At 40.3% G+C, this 19046-nt stretch overlaps 1 protein-coding gene across 1 annotated transcript; it reads right to left on the bottom strand.

Moving 5' to 3' along the window:
• Positions 1-653: 653 nt before the first annotated feature.
• LOC118838307 (LYR motif-containing protein 1-like) lies at positions 654-1509 on the bottom strand. The gene has a single exon (XM_036745554.1). It carries the CDS (start codon positions 1455-1457, stop codon positions 1089-1091), a length of 369 nt encoding a protein of 122 aa, XP_036601449.1. The 5' UTR covers positions 1458-1509; the 3' UTR covers positions 654-1088.
• Between the last annotated feature and the right edge of the window lie 17537 nt (positions 1510-19046).

The following is a 19046-nucleotide window of genomic DNA, read 5'->3' as shown; positions in this document are numbered from 1 at the left end:
TCATCATTTCTTTTTTTTTTTTTATGAACAATTTTTATTGAAGATTTTCATCATCTTTGAAAACAAAACACTGATACACAGTGACTCTCAGTGGCTTATCACAAAGGCACAGTCCTTTCTCTGTTCGATCTGGACTTTCCTTTTCTTATTTGTACATGATTTCAAATCAGCCTTTTAAGTTACACAGCATATTTTTCTGCTTGTGAGATTCTCATTTTGTTGTCAAGTGAAAATAGTGATTACTTTTACCTATTGTGCTATGATTTTGCAGTGAGGCTTTGAGGCCAGAATTATAAGTCACATGTTTTAGACATTGTTTGTACAGTGTACGCATTTAAGGGATAGAATTAAATACACTACATCAGTTCCTGAAAATTTGGGATATTTCCTTCCTGCCCAAAATTTCCCTGAGATACTATGATATCTTCTATTAACAGTTAAAGGGATGATGGGAATAGAGTATATATGATGGACTCTGCTAATGTGGTAAAGGAGAAACTGGCCTACTTGAATATTAATGAAAAGTTTATCTTTGAGTCAAGACATTATCAAAAAAGCATATCTGGAGAATTAAAACATAAAAGGTCTTATTTTAAATATATCCATAACTTAAATACAAAACAAAATAAGGCCCACGGAGATTTACAGTCATAGTAATTTTAAGAACTTCCAAGAAAGCTGCTAAGAGGTACTGCCATGACTCTATTGTGCAGCTTTCTCTATGTATACAGCTACATTATTTCCACAATTATAATTTTTAAAATTTAAATTTAAACCCAATTCTTGCTATGTTCAGACTTTCATCTAAGATGTTACTAAGATCATGATCAGGAATAATCTTTAGGAGTTAGCATATTCCTATCTAGTAGAACACACTGATACTGATAAATTCAAGGACATTCAATGAGTGTTATTGAAATTAAGGACCCAAATATCTGAGTGTTTAAGAGAAATTACAGCAAACACTCTATATTCTTTGTCTTTCTTTTCTCTGACTGGACTTAAGGCAAGGAGAAAAGATTCATTACCCAGTTTGCACTCAGGCTCTGCCTGGCTCACAGTTTATACACAGAAACCTATTGCCTGGATTAAGAAACTTCACTGTGAGACTTGAGATATAATGGTTTGGAAAGTTTCCTTAGCTTCTCCTGGGTTTGAAGCCCATGACTCTGTAGGGGAGTGAGGGCCATTGGAGGCAGGTGAGTTGGCCTTGGATATGGGATCTGATAATGCAATCCGATTTCAATTCTTGCTGTGCATTCATCTATACATTGTTTAATTAGTTCTGAATCTGTAAGATTTTTGTTTTTCTGGAACAACGATCTGGCTTCATTTATAATGTACTGCTTTTCTCTGATAGTGTCCTCCATCTGCCCTGATGCCGCATGCCACCTCCTTGCAAGCCTGAAAATCCTGCGGTACAGACTGAGAACTTCTTGTCGTGTGGCTGTTGTCATCTCTTACACTCGCACTGTGTCCATCACGCCTGCTCCGCCACCCACAGTGCGAAGGAGGAGAGGAGGGAGTGTCGGCTGTCCCGCGGAGCCGAAGGGGCCGATCATCATTTCTTACAGCACAATAATATTCCATCACATTCATATGCCATAATTTATTCTGGCATTCCCCAGTTTTTGGTCATCCCCTCAGTTTTCAATTCTTTGCCACCATAAAAAGAAATGCTGTTAAGTATTTTTCTACATGTGGCCCATTTCCTCTTTTATTGATCTCTTTGGGGCACAGTCCTAGGAGTGGTATTGTAGAGGCAAAGGGCACACACAGTTTAATACCTTTTTTTTTTGGCATAGTTCAAAATTGTTTTCTAGAATGGTTGAACTATTTCATAGTTCTATCTGCAATGCATTAGTGTACCTGTTTTCCCACAGCCCTCTAGTATTTGTCATCTTTTTTTTTTGGTTATCTTAGCCATTCTGATGGGTGACAGCTGGTACATCAGATTTGTTTTAATTTGCATTTCTCTAATTATTAGTATTTAGGACATGTTTTTCATGCTATTGATACTGATTTTTCATGCTATTGCTGTTGATAGCTTGGATTTCTTCCTTTGAAACTTCCTTATTCATATCCCTTGACCATTTATCAGTTAGGAAATGGCTCTTATTCTTGTAAATTTGATTCAGTTCCCTATATATCTTAGAAATGAGACATTTATCAAAGATAAAAAGATTTCCCCCCAAAGATTCCTCCCCCCATTCCTGCTTTTCTTCTAATATTAGTTGCATTGGCTTTGTTTGTGCAAAACCTTTTTAATTTTATGTAATCAAAATGACCCATTTTAGTTCCTATGAGCCTTTCTTTCTCTTGAACTCATGGATTCTCAAGTTCTCATGTACTCTTCTCCTAGCCATAGATCTGACAGGTAATTTTTCCATGTTCCCTAATTTGATTATGGTGTTACCCTTTTTGTCTAAATCATGTGCCCATTTTGAGCTTATCTTGATATATGGTATGAGATGTTGACCTATACTAGTTTCTCCAAGGTAATAAGGCTATAGTAAATACAGAAATAAATATCTAGGTTCAATTTCAAAATTTTTAAAAGTCTGCAAGAGTCACATAGAATCACACCTCATAATTGGAATTCACTTCGAAGATCATCTAGTCTAAATTCAATCTGAATTCAACCTTCTCTGGCATCCCCCACAAGTGGTCATCCAATTCCCCTCTTTTTTCCCCTTTTTCCCTAAACCTCTTTATTTTCCATTTCCTTATTGAATAAGATGTACCCAACCATATGTGTTGTGTGTTCTTTCCTCATTTAACCAGTTCAGATGAGAGTGAGGTTCGAGTGCCATTTATTTCCTCCAATAGCCACCTCCTTATTGTATAAACTCCTCTTTTTATATTCTGTTTATGTGAAATAATTTTCCCCCATTCTTTTTCTTCCTCATCTTTCTCCTAGTAAATTCTTTCCCCACATCCATTCCATTTTTCTTTCAAGTTCATCCAAATACAACAGAAACTCACCCAACCACTCTGTGACTCCCAATAATGATAAATTTCTGAGGGGTTACATGTATCATTTCCCCATGTAAGAATATGAACAGTTTAACTTTGTTTAGTTCCTTATGATTTCTCACTCATGTTTACCTTTTTATGCCTCTCTTGACTCCTGTATTTGTATGTCAAATTTTCTATTCACCTCTGTTTTTTTTTCATCAGGAATGCTTAGAAGTAGTCTCATTAAAAATCCATTTTTCCCTCTAGGATTATACTGTTTTCCTAGGAAGGTAATTCTTGGTTGTAACCCTAGCTCCTTTGCCTCCTAGAGTATCATATTCCAGGCCCTCTCTTCATTTATTGGGGTGGTTCTTAAATATTGTATGATCATGATTTTGGATCTTTAGTATTTGAATTATTTGTGGTTGCTTGCAATATTTTTTTCCTTGAACTGGGAGCTCTGGACTATAGCTATAATTTCCTAGGAGTTTTCATTTTGGGAGTTCTTTCTTGAAGTGATTGGCATATTATTTTGATTTCTTCTTTGCCCTCTGGTTGTAAGAGATCTGGATAGTTTCTTTTATGATTTCTTGAACTATGATTGCTAGGTTCTTTTTGTTTCTTTGTTTATGGATTTCAGGTAGTCCAATGATTCTCTCTTTCTCTTTTTTTCTTGTCTAATCTGTTTTCCATATCAGTTCTTTACCCCGTGAGACATTTCACATATTTTTCCTTTTTTTTTTTTTCAGTTTTCTGGCTTTGTTTTATTATTTCTTGATGTCTCATGATGATGTCACAGACACCATATAGCAAATTCTAATTTTCATGCATTCATTCAATTTTCTTCAGTAAAGTATTGTATCTCTTTTTTCCAGTCTGTTAATTTTCTTTTCATATCTTTCTTCCTTAGCTCTTGACTTCTTTCTTAATCTTTCCTCTACTGCTCTCATTTTTTGGCTCCTTCTTTAATTCCTGATTTAACTCTTCTAGAAATTCTTGTTGGACTTCTGTCTGAGCTGTTTCTTAGAGGCTTTGCTTGTAGATATTTCGAAGTCATTCTTTTCTCCTGTGTTTGTGTTGAGCTTCTCTGTCACTATAATAGCTCTCTATTGTCAGATTCTTTTCTGGTTTGCTCATTCTTCCAGCCTACTTCTCACATTTAGACAGGGGATGGGGCACTGCAATCTTTCAGTGTTTTCAAAATGGTGTGATATAATGGGTTGTCTGATCACTACTCTTCTGGTCTGAGTTCTGAAAGTTCCTGGCCCAAGTTTGAGTATATCAGCTTGTTTCTATTGGGAGTTTCAGCAGACTGCTGCATGACTTGGCTCCTATTGGCTCGCTAAAAGACTCTATGGGTTCAATGTCTGAACCACCAGGTCCCCTTTAGTCTAGGAGATTGTATTCCGCTCCAGGATTAGAGCCACACAGCTCCCATTTGTTTCCCACAAGATTTCCTAAGTTGTAGCCTTGTGACTGTTCCTCATTGCCCTGATCTGTGATGAAATACTAGATGGTAAGCAAAAGGGATGCCAGCTTGCTCCTGTTCCTGCACCCAGTGCTTTCTTAGGGGCCCCCTGGAATCTTTCTGGTCAGTGCCTGGGTGCTACCAGTAGTGCCGTGCTTCTGGCCAGAATCTCCCACTCTAGTGTATCCAGATTGACCTCTCTGTCTCTGGAACTGGAAAGATGACTTACTGTGACTTCTTTCTGGTTTTCCTGATCAGAATTCAGTTTGGCGCATTCTCTAGATTTTTGTTGAGAAGGTTTATGTGTGTGTTTTTGTGAAGCTGTGTTCTACTGCCTCATTCTACCATCTTGACCCTACCCCGATTACATGTTAATCTGGTTTGGCAGAACTATGGAGGGTTTCTTACTACATATGTCTTTGAGCTTCATGTTTTATACCTTTCCTCTACTTGATGGGATTGGGGACATTCTCGGAATATTTGCTCTTGACTCCCCTTTCTTCTCTCTCTATACTCTTTCCCTTACTCTTTTCCCTTATCTCATTCATTCCTATGGCTCCAGCTACCATTTCTGTGTAATTGACTCCCCCAAATGTATCTTTAACTCATACCTCTCTTCCGAGCTGTAGACTTGCTTCTCTAGCTAACTACAAAACATTTACAACTACATGACCCAGTAGTACTTTCAGGTTAACAAAGCTAAAACTAAGCTCATTATCTTTTTGCCTAAACTTGCCCTTCCTTCTGACTTCAGTATTTCTGTCTGTGACATCATCATTTATTTAGTCTCCCATGCTTCTAACTCAAGGGCTGTCTTTGATTCTTTCTTCTCTGTTATATACATTAAATTCCTAAGTCTTGAGGATTCTGCTTATGCAATGTTTCTTGCATCCACTTGCTCCCTCCCATTTCTATTGCTTCTACTCTTTTACAAGGCTTTATCCCCACCCTCTTAAACTATTAGACTCCTAGATCTTCCTGCCTTTCCTCTTTCTCTCCCTCTCCATCAATCATTCTTTCAGACCTCTGTCAGCATAATCCTTCTTGGATATACCTTATGGTATAGTGGAAATAGCACTAGACTTGTAGTTAGGACACTGAGACTTACAGTTGCATGTCTATGGTCAAATAATTTAACTCCTCTGAGCTTGTTTCCTAATCTGCAAAATGGGGATAATGGCATCTGGTGTACTAACAACCTCATTAGGTCTTTGTGAAGATCAAATGAGATCATGTGCGTAAAGCTCTTTACAGGCCTTAAGTTTTCTAAAAATCCATTTGTTACCATGCTGATACAGACTAAGAAACCTGGTTGCATGAGGAAATGAAATGAAATGAAATTTATTAAATAAGTTTATATATAATATACAAATAAATTATAATATAAATAGAATATAATCATATATATAAAATAAATAATAAATTGCATATACATAAAATAAATAATAAATAAATAAATTACAATCACTGCATGGTAGATTTGTAATAATCTTTCTGAGAAACTTACTTTAAAGGTTGACTAATCCTACTTTTTGTGTTGTGACTGGATCAATTTTTAAAGGAACCACAATAGTAATATCTTTAGGGTGTCCCAAAAGTCTTCGTCCAGTTTTAAGCTATTGGCAATAGTGTATTTTTACCAGAATAATATTATACAGCATTTCTTTTTATCTATTCTATAGTCCTTGGTCAGGGAGACACAAAGCTGAGTTGCATCTTTGAGCAAGAACAAGGGAAGTCAATGTCAAATCCTTCTTTGGGAATGCTCTCTTTTGAGCCTACAGGGCTTTTAGCAGGGGGAACATTTCTCAAGCCAGCTGCTTAGCATTCATTCCTGAAATGCAAATAAGTTCCTTTCTTCTCCTTCACTGAATCCCCAAGCTCTCTCTAAGACTGGAGGTTAGATGTGAGTACTGCAGTCATTTTGGTGGACTGCCCCTTTCCCTGGTTTACTTATCTGCACCATGACTCTGCTTCAGTGCCTGGAGGGAACTGCAATGCAACAGATCTGGGGAAGCAGCGAGTGAACACAGATGCTACAACCCAGAACTCAGCAGTGCCAGGACTGGGAGAGGAGGGTTTTGTCAGAGAGCCCTCCAAATGTTTTAATGAAGACAGGAATTTGCCTTTTCTTTCTCCAGTGCCTCACCCCAGGGGTATGAATTCAGCCATAAACAGATTTACCAAAGACAGTAAATTAACATTACGTTTTATAGTCCGGAAGCTTAATTTTTAGGGAATGCTGAGATTCTAGGGTTATCTTGCACCATCCCTGAGAGCTGGTATTAAGGTGTATTTTCATGTTGACTGATAATTTGCTACCAACAGTTGAAACATGAATGCATCATTGCTTCAGCTTAAACGCAGAGAGTGGCAATAATAACTTGTGTTTAGTTTAATTATACATTTCAAACCAAGGATAGTACATGTTGGCTGAACAGGAGAGTAAGGAAATTAAAAATTCTTGAGCTGGAATTCTCTTTTCATTGTTTACTCTTATCTTTTGTAAACCAATTCTGCAAAAAATATGTTAAGCACCTACTGTGTGCTAGACTTTATGCTAGGCCTTGAAGAAAATGCAGAGATAAGACTGACCTTGTCCTCAAAGAGATTATGATCTAGTAGTACACATGCAAAACAGGATAAGATGAATGCCTAAGAGACAGTGCTATGAGATACAGTGCTCTGCGAGTTCACTTCTGGCTGAAAGGATCAGGGAATATTTCATGGGTGGGTTGGTACCAGTTGAACTAAAGGAGGGATACTGTTTCAACCAGTAGTGTGGGAGTGATAGAATCCAGGAAGAGGCATAGAGGAAGAAAAGTGCAAGATACATTCAGTGGACTGAGGGTACTACAGTTTAATTAGAGTGTAAAGGAGAATAGGAAGAAGTACACCTATGAAAGTAGGTTGGAGTCAGATTGCGGAAGGCCTTGAGTTCTAAAACCAAAAGATTTGACTTTATTGGGTAGGCATTGGGGAATTCTTGAACGTTTTTTTTTTTTAATGGAGTAATGTGATCTTATATTAAAGTACTTCCCACCCTCTTTGGTTTTCTTTATGCTGGCTACAAATGGTTGAACTATGAATGTCTAATGACAAGTGTCGTTGCACAAAAATCATAACCTTTATTCTAAATGTAAATTTTGTGTCAACAACTTATTCTTAGCTGTACATGACTATAAGTGCACATAATTGTAATACGCTGAGTTAGGAAAATGGTCAAAATGTTTCGAGACCTCAGCGCACTCTACTCTACCCTTCCATGGAGTTCTCTGGTACTCATGTTCTATTGCTAACAAACTGCAGTTCATATTGGCCCTGTGTCTTCCCCCTTGAAGTGATTTAGTATATATTCCGTATTTGTTTACATATGTTTACATACTCTGACACAGATTGGCTGTGTGATACTCAGCTAGTCAAGTTCAGTGCTCCAGGCTCTTTAAGATGCTGCCCTGCATTGGAAGCAGGAGCTTCCTCATTCTGGAGTTCTCTATACTAATGGAATTAAAGGCCTAGACCAGGGGTGGGAGACCTGTGGCCTTGAGGCCACCTGTGGCCCTCTAGGTCCTCAAGTACGGCGCTTTGACTGAATCCAATTGTACAGAACAAATTCTTTTATTTTGGATTTAGTCAAAGGGCCACACTTGAGGACCTAGAGGGCCACAGGTGGCTTCAAGGCTGCAGGTTCCCTACCCCTGTTCTAGTCCTTAACTCTGTATTTATACATGATATATGTGCATATATATACATATGTACACATGTATGTACATATATGTGTATATGTCTATGAACGTTCTTGAAGGCAGGGATGTTTTGTTTTTGTATCCTCAAAGCATAGTACTGTGCCAGGCACATAGATGCTTAATAATGCTTGTTGAACATATATGTATATAACATACATTTTACATACATACATACATATATACAAATATATAACATTCATATATGCAAATGGAACTTTTATATAAGACTCATTTCTTTTGAGTTTTAGTCATTCGAATTTCAGTCATTATAAATGTACAGCAGTTAGGTGGCACAGTGGATAGAGTGCCTGGCCTGATGTCAGGAAGATTCATCATCTTCCTGAGTCAAATCTGGTCTCAGATACTGATTAGCTGTGTGACCCTGGGCAAGTCACTTAACCCTGTTTCCCCAGTTACCTCGTCTGTAAAATGAGCTGGAGAAGGAAATGGCAAATCACTCCAGGATCTTTGCCAAGAAAATCCCAAATGGGGTCACAACTGAACAACAACAAATGTGATGGGAGATGCTATCTTGACAATGGTGATTTCTTCTGGAACTGAAAATAGCCAGATGTCATATTCTGAGTTGAAAATGGTCAAGGTACTGGGAACTGTGGTGGAATGATTTGTCTAACCAGGACTTCATCTCAGCATTATGGTAGGTATGAGTTCAATACTAACTCAGCCCTACCAAAGGAAGTACGAATTCCAGAGTTTTCCTCAATTCCATAGACAATGCTTTGAAACAAAAACGTATTGTACCTCATAGCACATATGCCCCTGCAAATTTAAGAAGTTTTGCATTAGATGAGTCTTTTGACCACTGTCTTAATAAAAGCCTGCAGACTGAAGAACAATTTTAAAACTGTTCTCATGGTTTACCTTGCTACTTATTTCTCAAGGACTTCCAAGCAGGGCTCCTAGAGATCATGCAGTGCATCTAATTGATACCAGTAGAGGGCAGTGATGCATACATTTGAGATGGACTCCATTCATCATTTCTCTCCACTAACAATCTCTTCTTCCCTGGCTGTTCCAGGGCGGAAAATTTCAAGAATCCTGATCTCAAAAAATCTGACTCAACTGCAGCTCCCAATTGGGCAGGATTCTTGTAAATTTTCCCCTTTCAATTTCTGGCCGGGGATAGAACTGATGTGTTGTCTCCTTGACACTTATGAAATAATGAGTGATGTTAACATGTCATGGGCAAGGCTATGTTTTATATTTATATTGCTGTTATTATTTGCAGTGAAATGACCAATTAATAATCTAAGATGTAGAGAAGACTGGTAAGATGAAAAATTTGTAATGTTATTTAGCAATTCCCAAACCACTGCAGTATGCAGTAATTTTGGCATTGGTTAGCCTGAAGGTTAAAGGCAAATATGGGGGCTAAGTCTAATACACTTTTTTTGGTTATAATGTTTGTGTTACTTGTTAAAATATATACATGAATAAAAGAAAAAAATGAAAACAGTAGTCTTGGATTAAATATTCTTTTAATTTTACTATATCATATTGTAAAAATGATACTTCTCTAAGGTCAAAGTTTTGCAGAGATCCTAAGTTAAGGGCTGTTAAAAGAGGGAGAGACTGGGGAAGAGACAGGGAGATTCCACCAAAGTTGGGAGGGAGGGGAGTCAGTTGTTCTCCTCCACTCCCCCCATCTTTTTACCCAACTTACACTCTTCTGAGCTTTCTAGCCTAGTTCTCCTCCCTGGATACCCCTTCTCTTTACTTCCCATATTGGCCGGTTTCAATCATCTGATCCTTACCGGGCACGAAGCCAACTGTGGGGACTTCTAGGGCCCCACTATGTGTAATAAGGAAGACGGGCTGTTACCCAACACCCTAATATAATACAAGATGGAAAGACTGGAGTCGTCCCAACTTGCAGCACTGCCAATTTTGTTCTTTTGTTTCTCATAAAGTGACAAAGTGTTCTAACAAGCAGAACAACGATGATCGGGAGGGAGCAGAGATCCCTCATCTTTGCACAGGAGCTAAACCACTGTCCACTTCCCTTAGGAACGCTTTTCCTGCTCTTGCTGCAACAGCAGCTGGATTTTTATGCTTCCCCCATTAGTCACACGCCCTCCACAGCCCCCTCCCCCAAATCTGAGCGCGGCCCTCGACGCCTCCACTTCTACGAGACCACCCCCCCTCCCGCCTGCGGCGCCCCGGGGCCCCAGCTCGCCCGGCGCGCGCTCCCCCAATTCCACGTGCGTTCCCGGGACAACAGCAGGCGAGGCCTCCGCGCGCGCGCCCGCTCTCGCCCTCCCTCCAGCACGCGTGCTCGCTCTGGAGGCCGCGGCCGCGCGCGCTGCTTCTCCCAGTTGCTGGAGTCTCGGGTGTGGGAGGTGGAGGGAAAAGGAGGAGGAGGAGGAGGAGGAAGAGGAGGCATCAGGCGGGCTCGGGTGGGGGGTGCGCCAGTGGGCGGGAGCAATCCAGAAGAGCTCGGCAGGGGGCTCGGAGAGGTGAGGGGCGAACCCCCTCTTCCGAAATCCGCTCCCCGCCCCCCTCCGAGAGCCGGCCCCTGCGCGGGGCACTTGGCGGAGGGAGGGTCGCGGGCTCTGCGGGGCGGGCCTGGGTCTGACGCCCCCCCCGATTCGGGGGTGGGGAGGGCGACATGGGGCGCCTGGCCGAACCCCCGCGGCTCCCCGCGGCAGCCGGGCGCTAGGCTGGGCGAGTGGAGCCGCATCCGGGCCGCCCGGGGATCCCCTCGGTGACGGTGACGAGGACTGCCGCGGAGGAGGGCGGCTGAGGCGGCCGACGAGGAGCGGGAGCCCCGGCGCCCCCCGAGGGCCGGAGACACGGAGCGGCGGCGGCGGCGGCGAGGGCGCAGGGGCGGCCCGGCGCAGCGGCGGGGCCGGGGGCCGGGGTAAGCACCGGGGCTGGGGCGGGGGGTGTGTGTTTGCGTGTGTGCGTGTGCGTGTGTGTGTGTGTGCATGCATGTGCATGCGTGTATGCGTGTGGGGAGGGAGGGAGCATTGACCTCCCGCTCTCCAGGCGCAATCGAGTTTTAAAATCAATTTTACAATCAAGGTGGTCCGCTCCCTGTCTGCCTTTTAAATCATGGTGGTGGGGATGGGGGTGGTGGGGGGCGTGGTAGTGGATAGGTGCTGGGAATGACCTTGCTCTATTTTCACCCCCCCCAAAAAAAAAACCCAAACCCATAAAACAACCAACCGCCAGCCACCCTGGTGCTTCTGGACAGTTGTAAAGCCAGCTGAATGAGCCCCCTCCTTTCATTTGGGGTTTTCAGTTTACGATAGAGCCTCTACTACGACGTATAGCGACTCTCCAGGAGTCGAGGAAGCGGGGGTCTCCCCTCCTTCCCCCACCACCCCCCCCCCCGGGAGACCGGAAGCTCCCGGGAGAGCCTCTCCCGGTGGTTTGCCTCTGCTGCCCACGGGAGAGATTGCAGGTTTGTCTCCTCCTTCCCGGTGCTATGCTTGTGCATGTGGGGGCCAGTTCGAGGAAGATGACAGTGTTCTCAGGGACTCCTGCGGCGGAGTTCTCTTCTTCCTTTCTTTCTCTCCTAGAGGGAAGTGGCTGTCATATTATTATCCCGGCTCTGTTGGTGATTACTTATTTCGACGTGAATTTCCCTCCACCTCCTTTTCTCACTCAGTTGTATTTTATTAGTTTGGTAAGCCGCTGCCTCCCGCGTCGACCGAATATTTGTTTAAAACATTTTGTAAACAAAAACAAATGGAAATAGGTAAGTAGGTGAAAAAAATTAAACATGGTTTCACACCCTAAGTCAGAGTTTGGATCTTCCCTAACTTTAACAGCCTTGGTCTCTCTCTGAAGTTTAATGAAGGTGGAGGTGGAAGATTCAACGGGATTTCTAGGATGCGACTTAATTATTACCTTTGAAGGGGTAAATATAATTTCCTTTTTGATCTTCACATTGAATTATTGTTCTTTTAAATCGCCTGGTGCTTCATAGGAAGATAGCTGGTAGCTGTAGTTGTAGCACTGGGTCACTTACGGTTTTCCTTCCAGAAGTCTATTTTGGACTCATTTCAGACCTTTTAATGAGAAAGCTTTCCTTTTGTATGAATGTCTTTGTGAGCAACATGTGTTCATATTTCCAGTGGACGGTTTTTTTTAAAAGCATATGTATGGTAATGAAGTTAGATTCCATGGAATTCACTAGTTCTGATTTAGTGTTTAATTTGTTGTCATAATCAAAAAAGGACAGACTTTTAAGGAGTAGCAGCTATAGTTGTTTATACATTTTTCCCCAGATTTTTGTTGGGCAAATCAAGTCTATCCAAGCTGAAGTCTTGACATTTACTGATTATTCTTAAGGATAAATGAAATAGAGGATTTAATTATTTCCAAAGCCTGATGTCGAAGCTTTTTGAAGGCTCATTATGTTGAATCCTTTCAGTGAACTTGCTTGTAAATTATCTGACATTATAGTGCTGTGGACTTATATTTCAGTGGTCCTCTGGAGTCTGATCTTTTCCATGAAATTGGTTATGTGGAAATGCTTTATTAGAACAAGTAGATACTATTGAGGCAGGAGCTTTACTTAAGTCATTTATCTTCTGCTTACCCTCATCTCTGTTGGAATCCATGAAATAAAGCAGCACTTTGGACAGAGACTTGCCAGTATAGTGACTGGGGTGGAAGCCCAGTTTGTAGTATAAATGAGAGTGTAAACTGGAATTAGTTGGAGGGTTAATTAAGGCAAAACTGTTAAGGAGGTCAGAGAGGAAGTAGTTAATTGGTAGACTCTTCTTCAGTTATATAACTTTTTGTTGAGGGGGAAGATAGGGCTTAACACTTCTTGCAAAGTATCCCAGCTGTCAGACTTTAATGTCCATTGGAGTTCTTGAAGTTTTGCCCCCTTTTTCTCACTTCTCTTTGCTGGTACCTTGTAGGTAAATGTCTAATTTTTTTTTTCAGCAAAGTACTCCTAAATACTTCATGCAACTATATATATATATATATACACACACATACAATACATATATATATACACAAAAACATATATGTACACTATTAGTATATATTTACACATATACACACATTTATAGTTTTTTCCTCTGCTGTAACAGTTATTATAATATAGGTTGGGGTGTTATGTGTTTAGATGCATTTCACATACATGGAAGAGTCGGAGCTGCTCTTATAGGAATACAATACTAGAAGAAAAAGGAAGTAGGAATTCAGTAGTAAAAGACTCAGTTAAAACTGCTATTTGGGTGGGCAGTTATAGAACTTAACTCTTCCATGGTCAGGTAGATATACTTTATGTATACAGTATATGCATACTATATGATAGAGATATTCAAGTGTAAACACACTATCAATTTTAGGTTAGAGATATTCTAAGTGTAAACACAGTATCAATTTTAGATTTTATACAACCGACCTATGTTAATATGATATTAAATTGATTAAATTGCTAAGGGTAGTTGTCTAATGTCTTCAAATTAGCCAAGTTTCAAACTAGATGCAGAAAGTTAAAGAATGCAAGAACATAATACATACGGTTTTTCCAGCTTTAAAATTCCATGATCAGTTCATATTTCTTTATTCGATTTTTTTTGAAAATTGCTTAAATTTTCTGTTGTTTGAGCCAGTTTTCAATTATTCTAGGGCTGATAACCAAGAATATGATTATCCAGACTTTTTGTCTTTTTCCATTATGCTGTTGGCCTTTGGTACATTTCCCTGCTTGAGCTCACTTCCATGAGAGGTGAACCCAGAGGGGATGAAACTCAAATCATCTTTATAAAGCTCTAAAGAGAATCTTTGTGGCTGTAGAAAAGGTTGGAAGTACCTTGTGGGTGGGTCCTTATTAGACCTGTTGTTCATTTCTGCCTTGTCTGTAGAGCTGAAGTTTTTATTTACATATGTAAAGGCAAACCATTTCAAATCAGTCCTGATTATACGAAGCTTTAACAGTTTTACTTAGCACCAGTGTATTTTATCTAATATAAACCCTGACCTAAATAACTTCTTTCTTAATCAAGAGCCTAAACTAGTGTTTGTTATAGGTTCAGTTTCTGCTTCTGACACATGCTAGCTATGTGACCTTGGCCAAGTCATTTAATTTCTCTGGGCTCTATGCAACTCTTTGAGACTTAAGTTGCGGAGAAGGTGGCTGCATGAATTGGTAGAGGGAGTCTCCTTACCTAGGAATTCCCTGAAATCACAGATCTAGTTCCTATATCTTTCCTTTATCATAATCCTTATGTATTAGCCACTGAAGGATTATTGTAGTGGTTTTGAATAAATTTCCTATTTGTTTTATTTTAGTTTTGCTTATTGGCTAATCATAACTGATGGGGAACTGGATTTTTCTGCTTCTTTTCATGGAGCTATTCCTCTACTTACAAATTAATTTTAAGGGCCTATTCTATTTTGGACCTTCCTTAAGGGGAAAAAAATGTGTGAATTGTTTTAATGGTCTGGGATTATATCGTAATTGTCTTGTCTTCATATATATATTGCATTTTGTTGAAGCCCAGTATCCTCTCCAGATGTGAAAAAATAACAACATTTAACTCATTTTGTCAAAAAAATAGACATGACTGATATCTAGAGGCCTTGATTAAGATTCTTTTAATGTTAGCATTTGAATTTTAAATTTTCTTTCATTTAATAACATTGCCTAAACAAAGAATGAACAAACAAAAAAAAATCACCTTTTCTGTAAATTATCTCTTATGGGCAAACTTGCTTTCCTACAGCTAGGAAAAAGGTCTAGTCACCGTGGGATTTGAAGGCTTAGGGAGTGAGAGTGAGTGGAGTTTTGCTGCTTTAGCTGATGCTGAAGCTCTGTGGATCAAAAGATGAAGTGGAAGGATGTGTGACATTATGGCCATTGGTATGTCTTTCTCCTGATCACTTTTTATGTTGTTGTTGGGTATGGGGGCAGAAGGCTCTTATTACACCCTGGAAAATCGTACCATCGTAGTTGCTATACCTTAAGAAAGATAGGTCAGAGACAGCCAAGTGAAATGACAAATCGCCACAATTAAGAAGAGTAAAACCTGAAAATTAGGCATCTTGAGTTGTGGTGGTCTTACTGGAAAAAAAGCAGAATTCTGTGGCTTTTGACGTTGTGTACCAAAGGGCAGGCTTTTTACTCATAGGCTGAAAAGCATGGGAGAAGTAATAGGAGACAAAAAAAACTCAGAAGGAAAACAGCAAAAAGAGAGCTATAGACATAGTGTTGAAAGGGTACAAATAGATACTGATGGCAGAGAAAAGGGCTATCATGAACAGACAGACAATGAAGTGGATCTTTGATCTGGAGATGAGTGGCATCTCTGAAGAGCAGCATTGTACCACACTAAAGGCATATTATTGATGGAGAAGCTTTGTATTTGGGTGAGGAAGGTCTAAGAGCATTAGTGTGCCATGAAAGCCAGTAGTTGGCTATAGGTAAGTCCGTCTGTGCCTAGGCAAAGCAACACTCATTCTTTGGGAAGTAGGGTTAGTCTCTGGAAGTGTGTGTTTAATTCCATGGACTAGGATGTTGGCTAATTATCACAGAATAAATTTCTTAGTAAACTTGGCCTGTTATGCAGGTTTTTAAGGAAAACATAATGGGGCAGCTAGATGGCACAGTGAGTACAGCACTGGCCCTAAAGTCAGGAGGACCTGAGTTTAAATCTGGCCTCAGACACTTGACTCACCTACTAGCTGTGTGACCTTGGGCAAGTCACTTAACCCCAATTGCCCTGCTTTCCCCCCTCCAAAAAGGAAAAAAATAAAAAAAAAAGAAAAACATAATATAATATGAGACAGCTGGGGGCTAACTAAGTAAATAGAGCACTGCATATTGAGTCCGGAATGTAAATTGACCTGCTGTCGAATATAGCCTGTCAACAGGCAAAACAACTTCATGAGACTTACCTGAAAACTAGGTTTATTACAAGAGAAATGAACATGCATGTGGAACCCTAAGAGTTCACAATCCATACAGAAGTTTGCATTTTTATAACTGTGAGGTCAACAGAAGGAAGAGATATCAGGAAGGGGTGTGGCATGGGAGGGGGAAAGATGCAGTAAAAGTGGGAAAAGGACAAAACCCCTCCGGAAGGGGAGGAGCAGGGTGATAGCAAAAGTCCCATTCTTTTCACTTGGGAACTGCTAGACTGTAAAGTTAGGATAGCCTGCTTGTCTACACAGGGTCCCGGCTTCACAAACTTAGTGCAGACTATTTGGCGCCTGTTTTGACACCCAAGGACACACTGGGAGTTCAGCTTGGGATGCAAACAACACATTAGTTAGCTTAGATGGGGGGCTTTGTGCTGGACACATTCAGGGCCTAGTGCATGGTCTGGGTCTGCAAAATATGGCATCTCAAAAAGAAGTTCAGGGGACCCCTTAACAGACCTTAACAAGGTCACTTACTACCTGGCTGACCCTGGATAAGTCGCTTAACTTCTTTGCCTCAGTTTCTTCATCTGTAAAATAGGTATAATAGTACCTACCTCCCAGGGTGGTTGTGAAGCTCAAACAATAAATATTTGTAAAAAGCTTTGCAAACCTTAAAGTACTTTAAATGTTAGCTTTTAACAGCTTTAATATTAAAATAATATTAAAAGTTGGGGCAGCTAGGTGGCGCAGTGAGTAGAGCACCGGCCCTGGAGTCAGGAGGACCTGAGTTCAAATGCGGCCTCAGACACTTGACTCATGTACTAGCTGTGTGACCGTGGGCAAGTCACTTAACCCCGATTGCCCTGCCAAAAAAGCAATAAATAAATAAATAATAATATCAAAAGTATAATATTTAATGTTGCTTATGGCATGGTATCATCATCTTTTGCTTCCCCTTCCCCCCTTCAAACTTTGTAGCTAGCCCTTAATGGTTTTTTTTTTATCCCTTTGAGAAAATGGTGCAAGTGGGATAAAAGACTGGAGGAAAGCTCACGAGAAGATGCCTGAGGTTGATTTTGTTAGTAGTCCAGAAATTATAGATTATGTTTTGAATGGTGCAGGCAGTTCACAGTATTCTAAGAATCTGGAGGTGGATGATTTTCTGGAGACCGAGAAAGCTACTTGAGAAAAGGTTATTTCAGACTTTGACTAATTTTATAGAAATGCAGATTTGTGATATTGCCCAGGAGGTCATGCCTTCAAATTCTTTTACATTTATGAGAAAGAAGCAAATGATGAAAATGGAAGTGGACAAGAACTTTTTCCAGTAATACAAGTTGTCAGGTAACTGCTGAGGCCATTGTTCATTTAGGCATTTGACCCATATCATTTGTAGTTACACCTATAGCTACATTAGACAAAGACTTACCTTTAGGGTTGGAAGGCACAACACTGGATCTGGTTATATACTGCTGTTGTGGTTTCTAATGATAATTCTAGGAGTCTTTGCCTTTCTGGAGAACATGATTGTCCAAAAGGACCTATTTTTCTGCATATTTTTATGTAATGATTTAATGGAAGTGCTAATGAAGTGGCTCAGTGATGGTGTGGAGGTACAGAAAGGACACAGATCATCCACATTTTCAGTGCCCTTTTGTGTCTCCCCTTGTGAAAAGATTGTAAATGAATTAAAGTAGACAAAATTCTTGCAAGGAGGTCTTTAATGGAGTACCTCAAAAACATTTCATTTTAGATATTTTTATCAGTGATTTAGACAAAGGCTTAGATATATTTATTAAATATTGAAGTAACACAGAGGTAGGAAGGATAGCTAAAACATTGGACAACAGGGTCAGCATTCAAAAAGTTCTTAATGGGTTAGAGTATTGGGCCAAATCTAATATGACTGAATTTAATAGGGATAGATGCGAAGTCTTATATTTGGGTTTAGAAAATCAACTTCCGTAGCTTCGGAAAGACTAGATAGCAGTGGCTTAGCAGGCAACTCAGCTGAAAAAAAATCTGGAGTTTTAGTGAACTCTAAACTCAACATGAATCAGTAGTGTGGTATTGCCGTTAAAAAAAAGTGAATGCCAACTTCTTTTGATCCTGCTTATGACTTCATCTATGTAAGGAACTTTTGACCAGAAACTTTATATCCCAAAGCAGATCAGCGCCGTCTCTGCAATTTATAATCTTAGATTCCTCTAATTTTGTACCTCTACCAAGTGGTAGAGTGGATCGAGCATTGGGACTGGAGTCAGGAGGATCTGAGTTCAAATTAGACCTCAGGCACTTACTTGCTGTGTAACCCTGAGCAGGTCACTTAGCTTCTGTCTGCCTCAGTTTCTTCAACTGTAAAACAGGGATAATAATAGCACTTACCTTCCAGAGTTATTGTGAGGATCAAATAAGGTGATATTTACAAAGTGCACAGTGCCTAGAATATAGTAGGTACTTGATAATGCTTTTGTTCTTATTGTTCAGTTGGTTTAGTCGTGTCTGAATCTTCATAACCCAATTTGAGGTTTTCTGTGTGACAAAGATAGTGGAGTGGTTTGCCATTTCCTTCTCTGGCTTATTGTATAGGTGAGGAAATTGAGGCAAACGGGGTTAAGTGACTTGTCCAGGGTCACACAGCCAGTAAGTGTCAGAGGCCAGATTTGAACTCAGGAAGATGAGTCTTTCTGATCACAGGCCTGGCACTTTCTTCATTGTGCCACCAAGCAGCCCTAAAACTGTAATTTTTGTTGTCGATGTTCAGTCGTGTCCAACTCTGTGACCCCATGGCCTTTTCTTGGTGGTAAAGACACTGGAGTGTTTTTGCCATTTCCTTCTCTATTGTGTCCCCATTTTACAGATGAGAAACTGAGGCAAATAGGAGTTAAGTGACTTGCCCAGAGTCATACAGTTAATAAGTTTCCAAGGCTGGATTTGAACTCAGATCTTCCTGAGTCCCAGCCAGTGCTCTATGCACTGTGCCATAAATGCTTATTGCCTTCCATTCTCTTCTCCTTACT

The sequence above is a fragment of the Trichosurus vulpecula genome, chromosome 2 (genome assembly GCF_011100635.1).
Source record: "Trichosurus vulpecula isolate mTriVul1 chromosome 2, mTriVul1.pri, whole genome shotgun sequence".
Taxonomy (NCBI): Eukaryota; Metazoa; Chordata; class Mammalia; order Diprotodontia; family Phalangeridae; genus Trichosurus; species Trichosurus vulpecula.
This window is presented reverse-complemented; position numbering and strand designations above follow the sequence as displayed.

Bases quoted from the DNA above. Each gene is read 5' to 3' on its own strand.
- LOC118838307 (XM_036745554.1), bottom strand. From the start codon at position 1,457: ATGACAACAGCCACACGACAAGAAGTTCTCAGTCTGTACCGCAGGATT.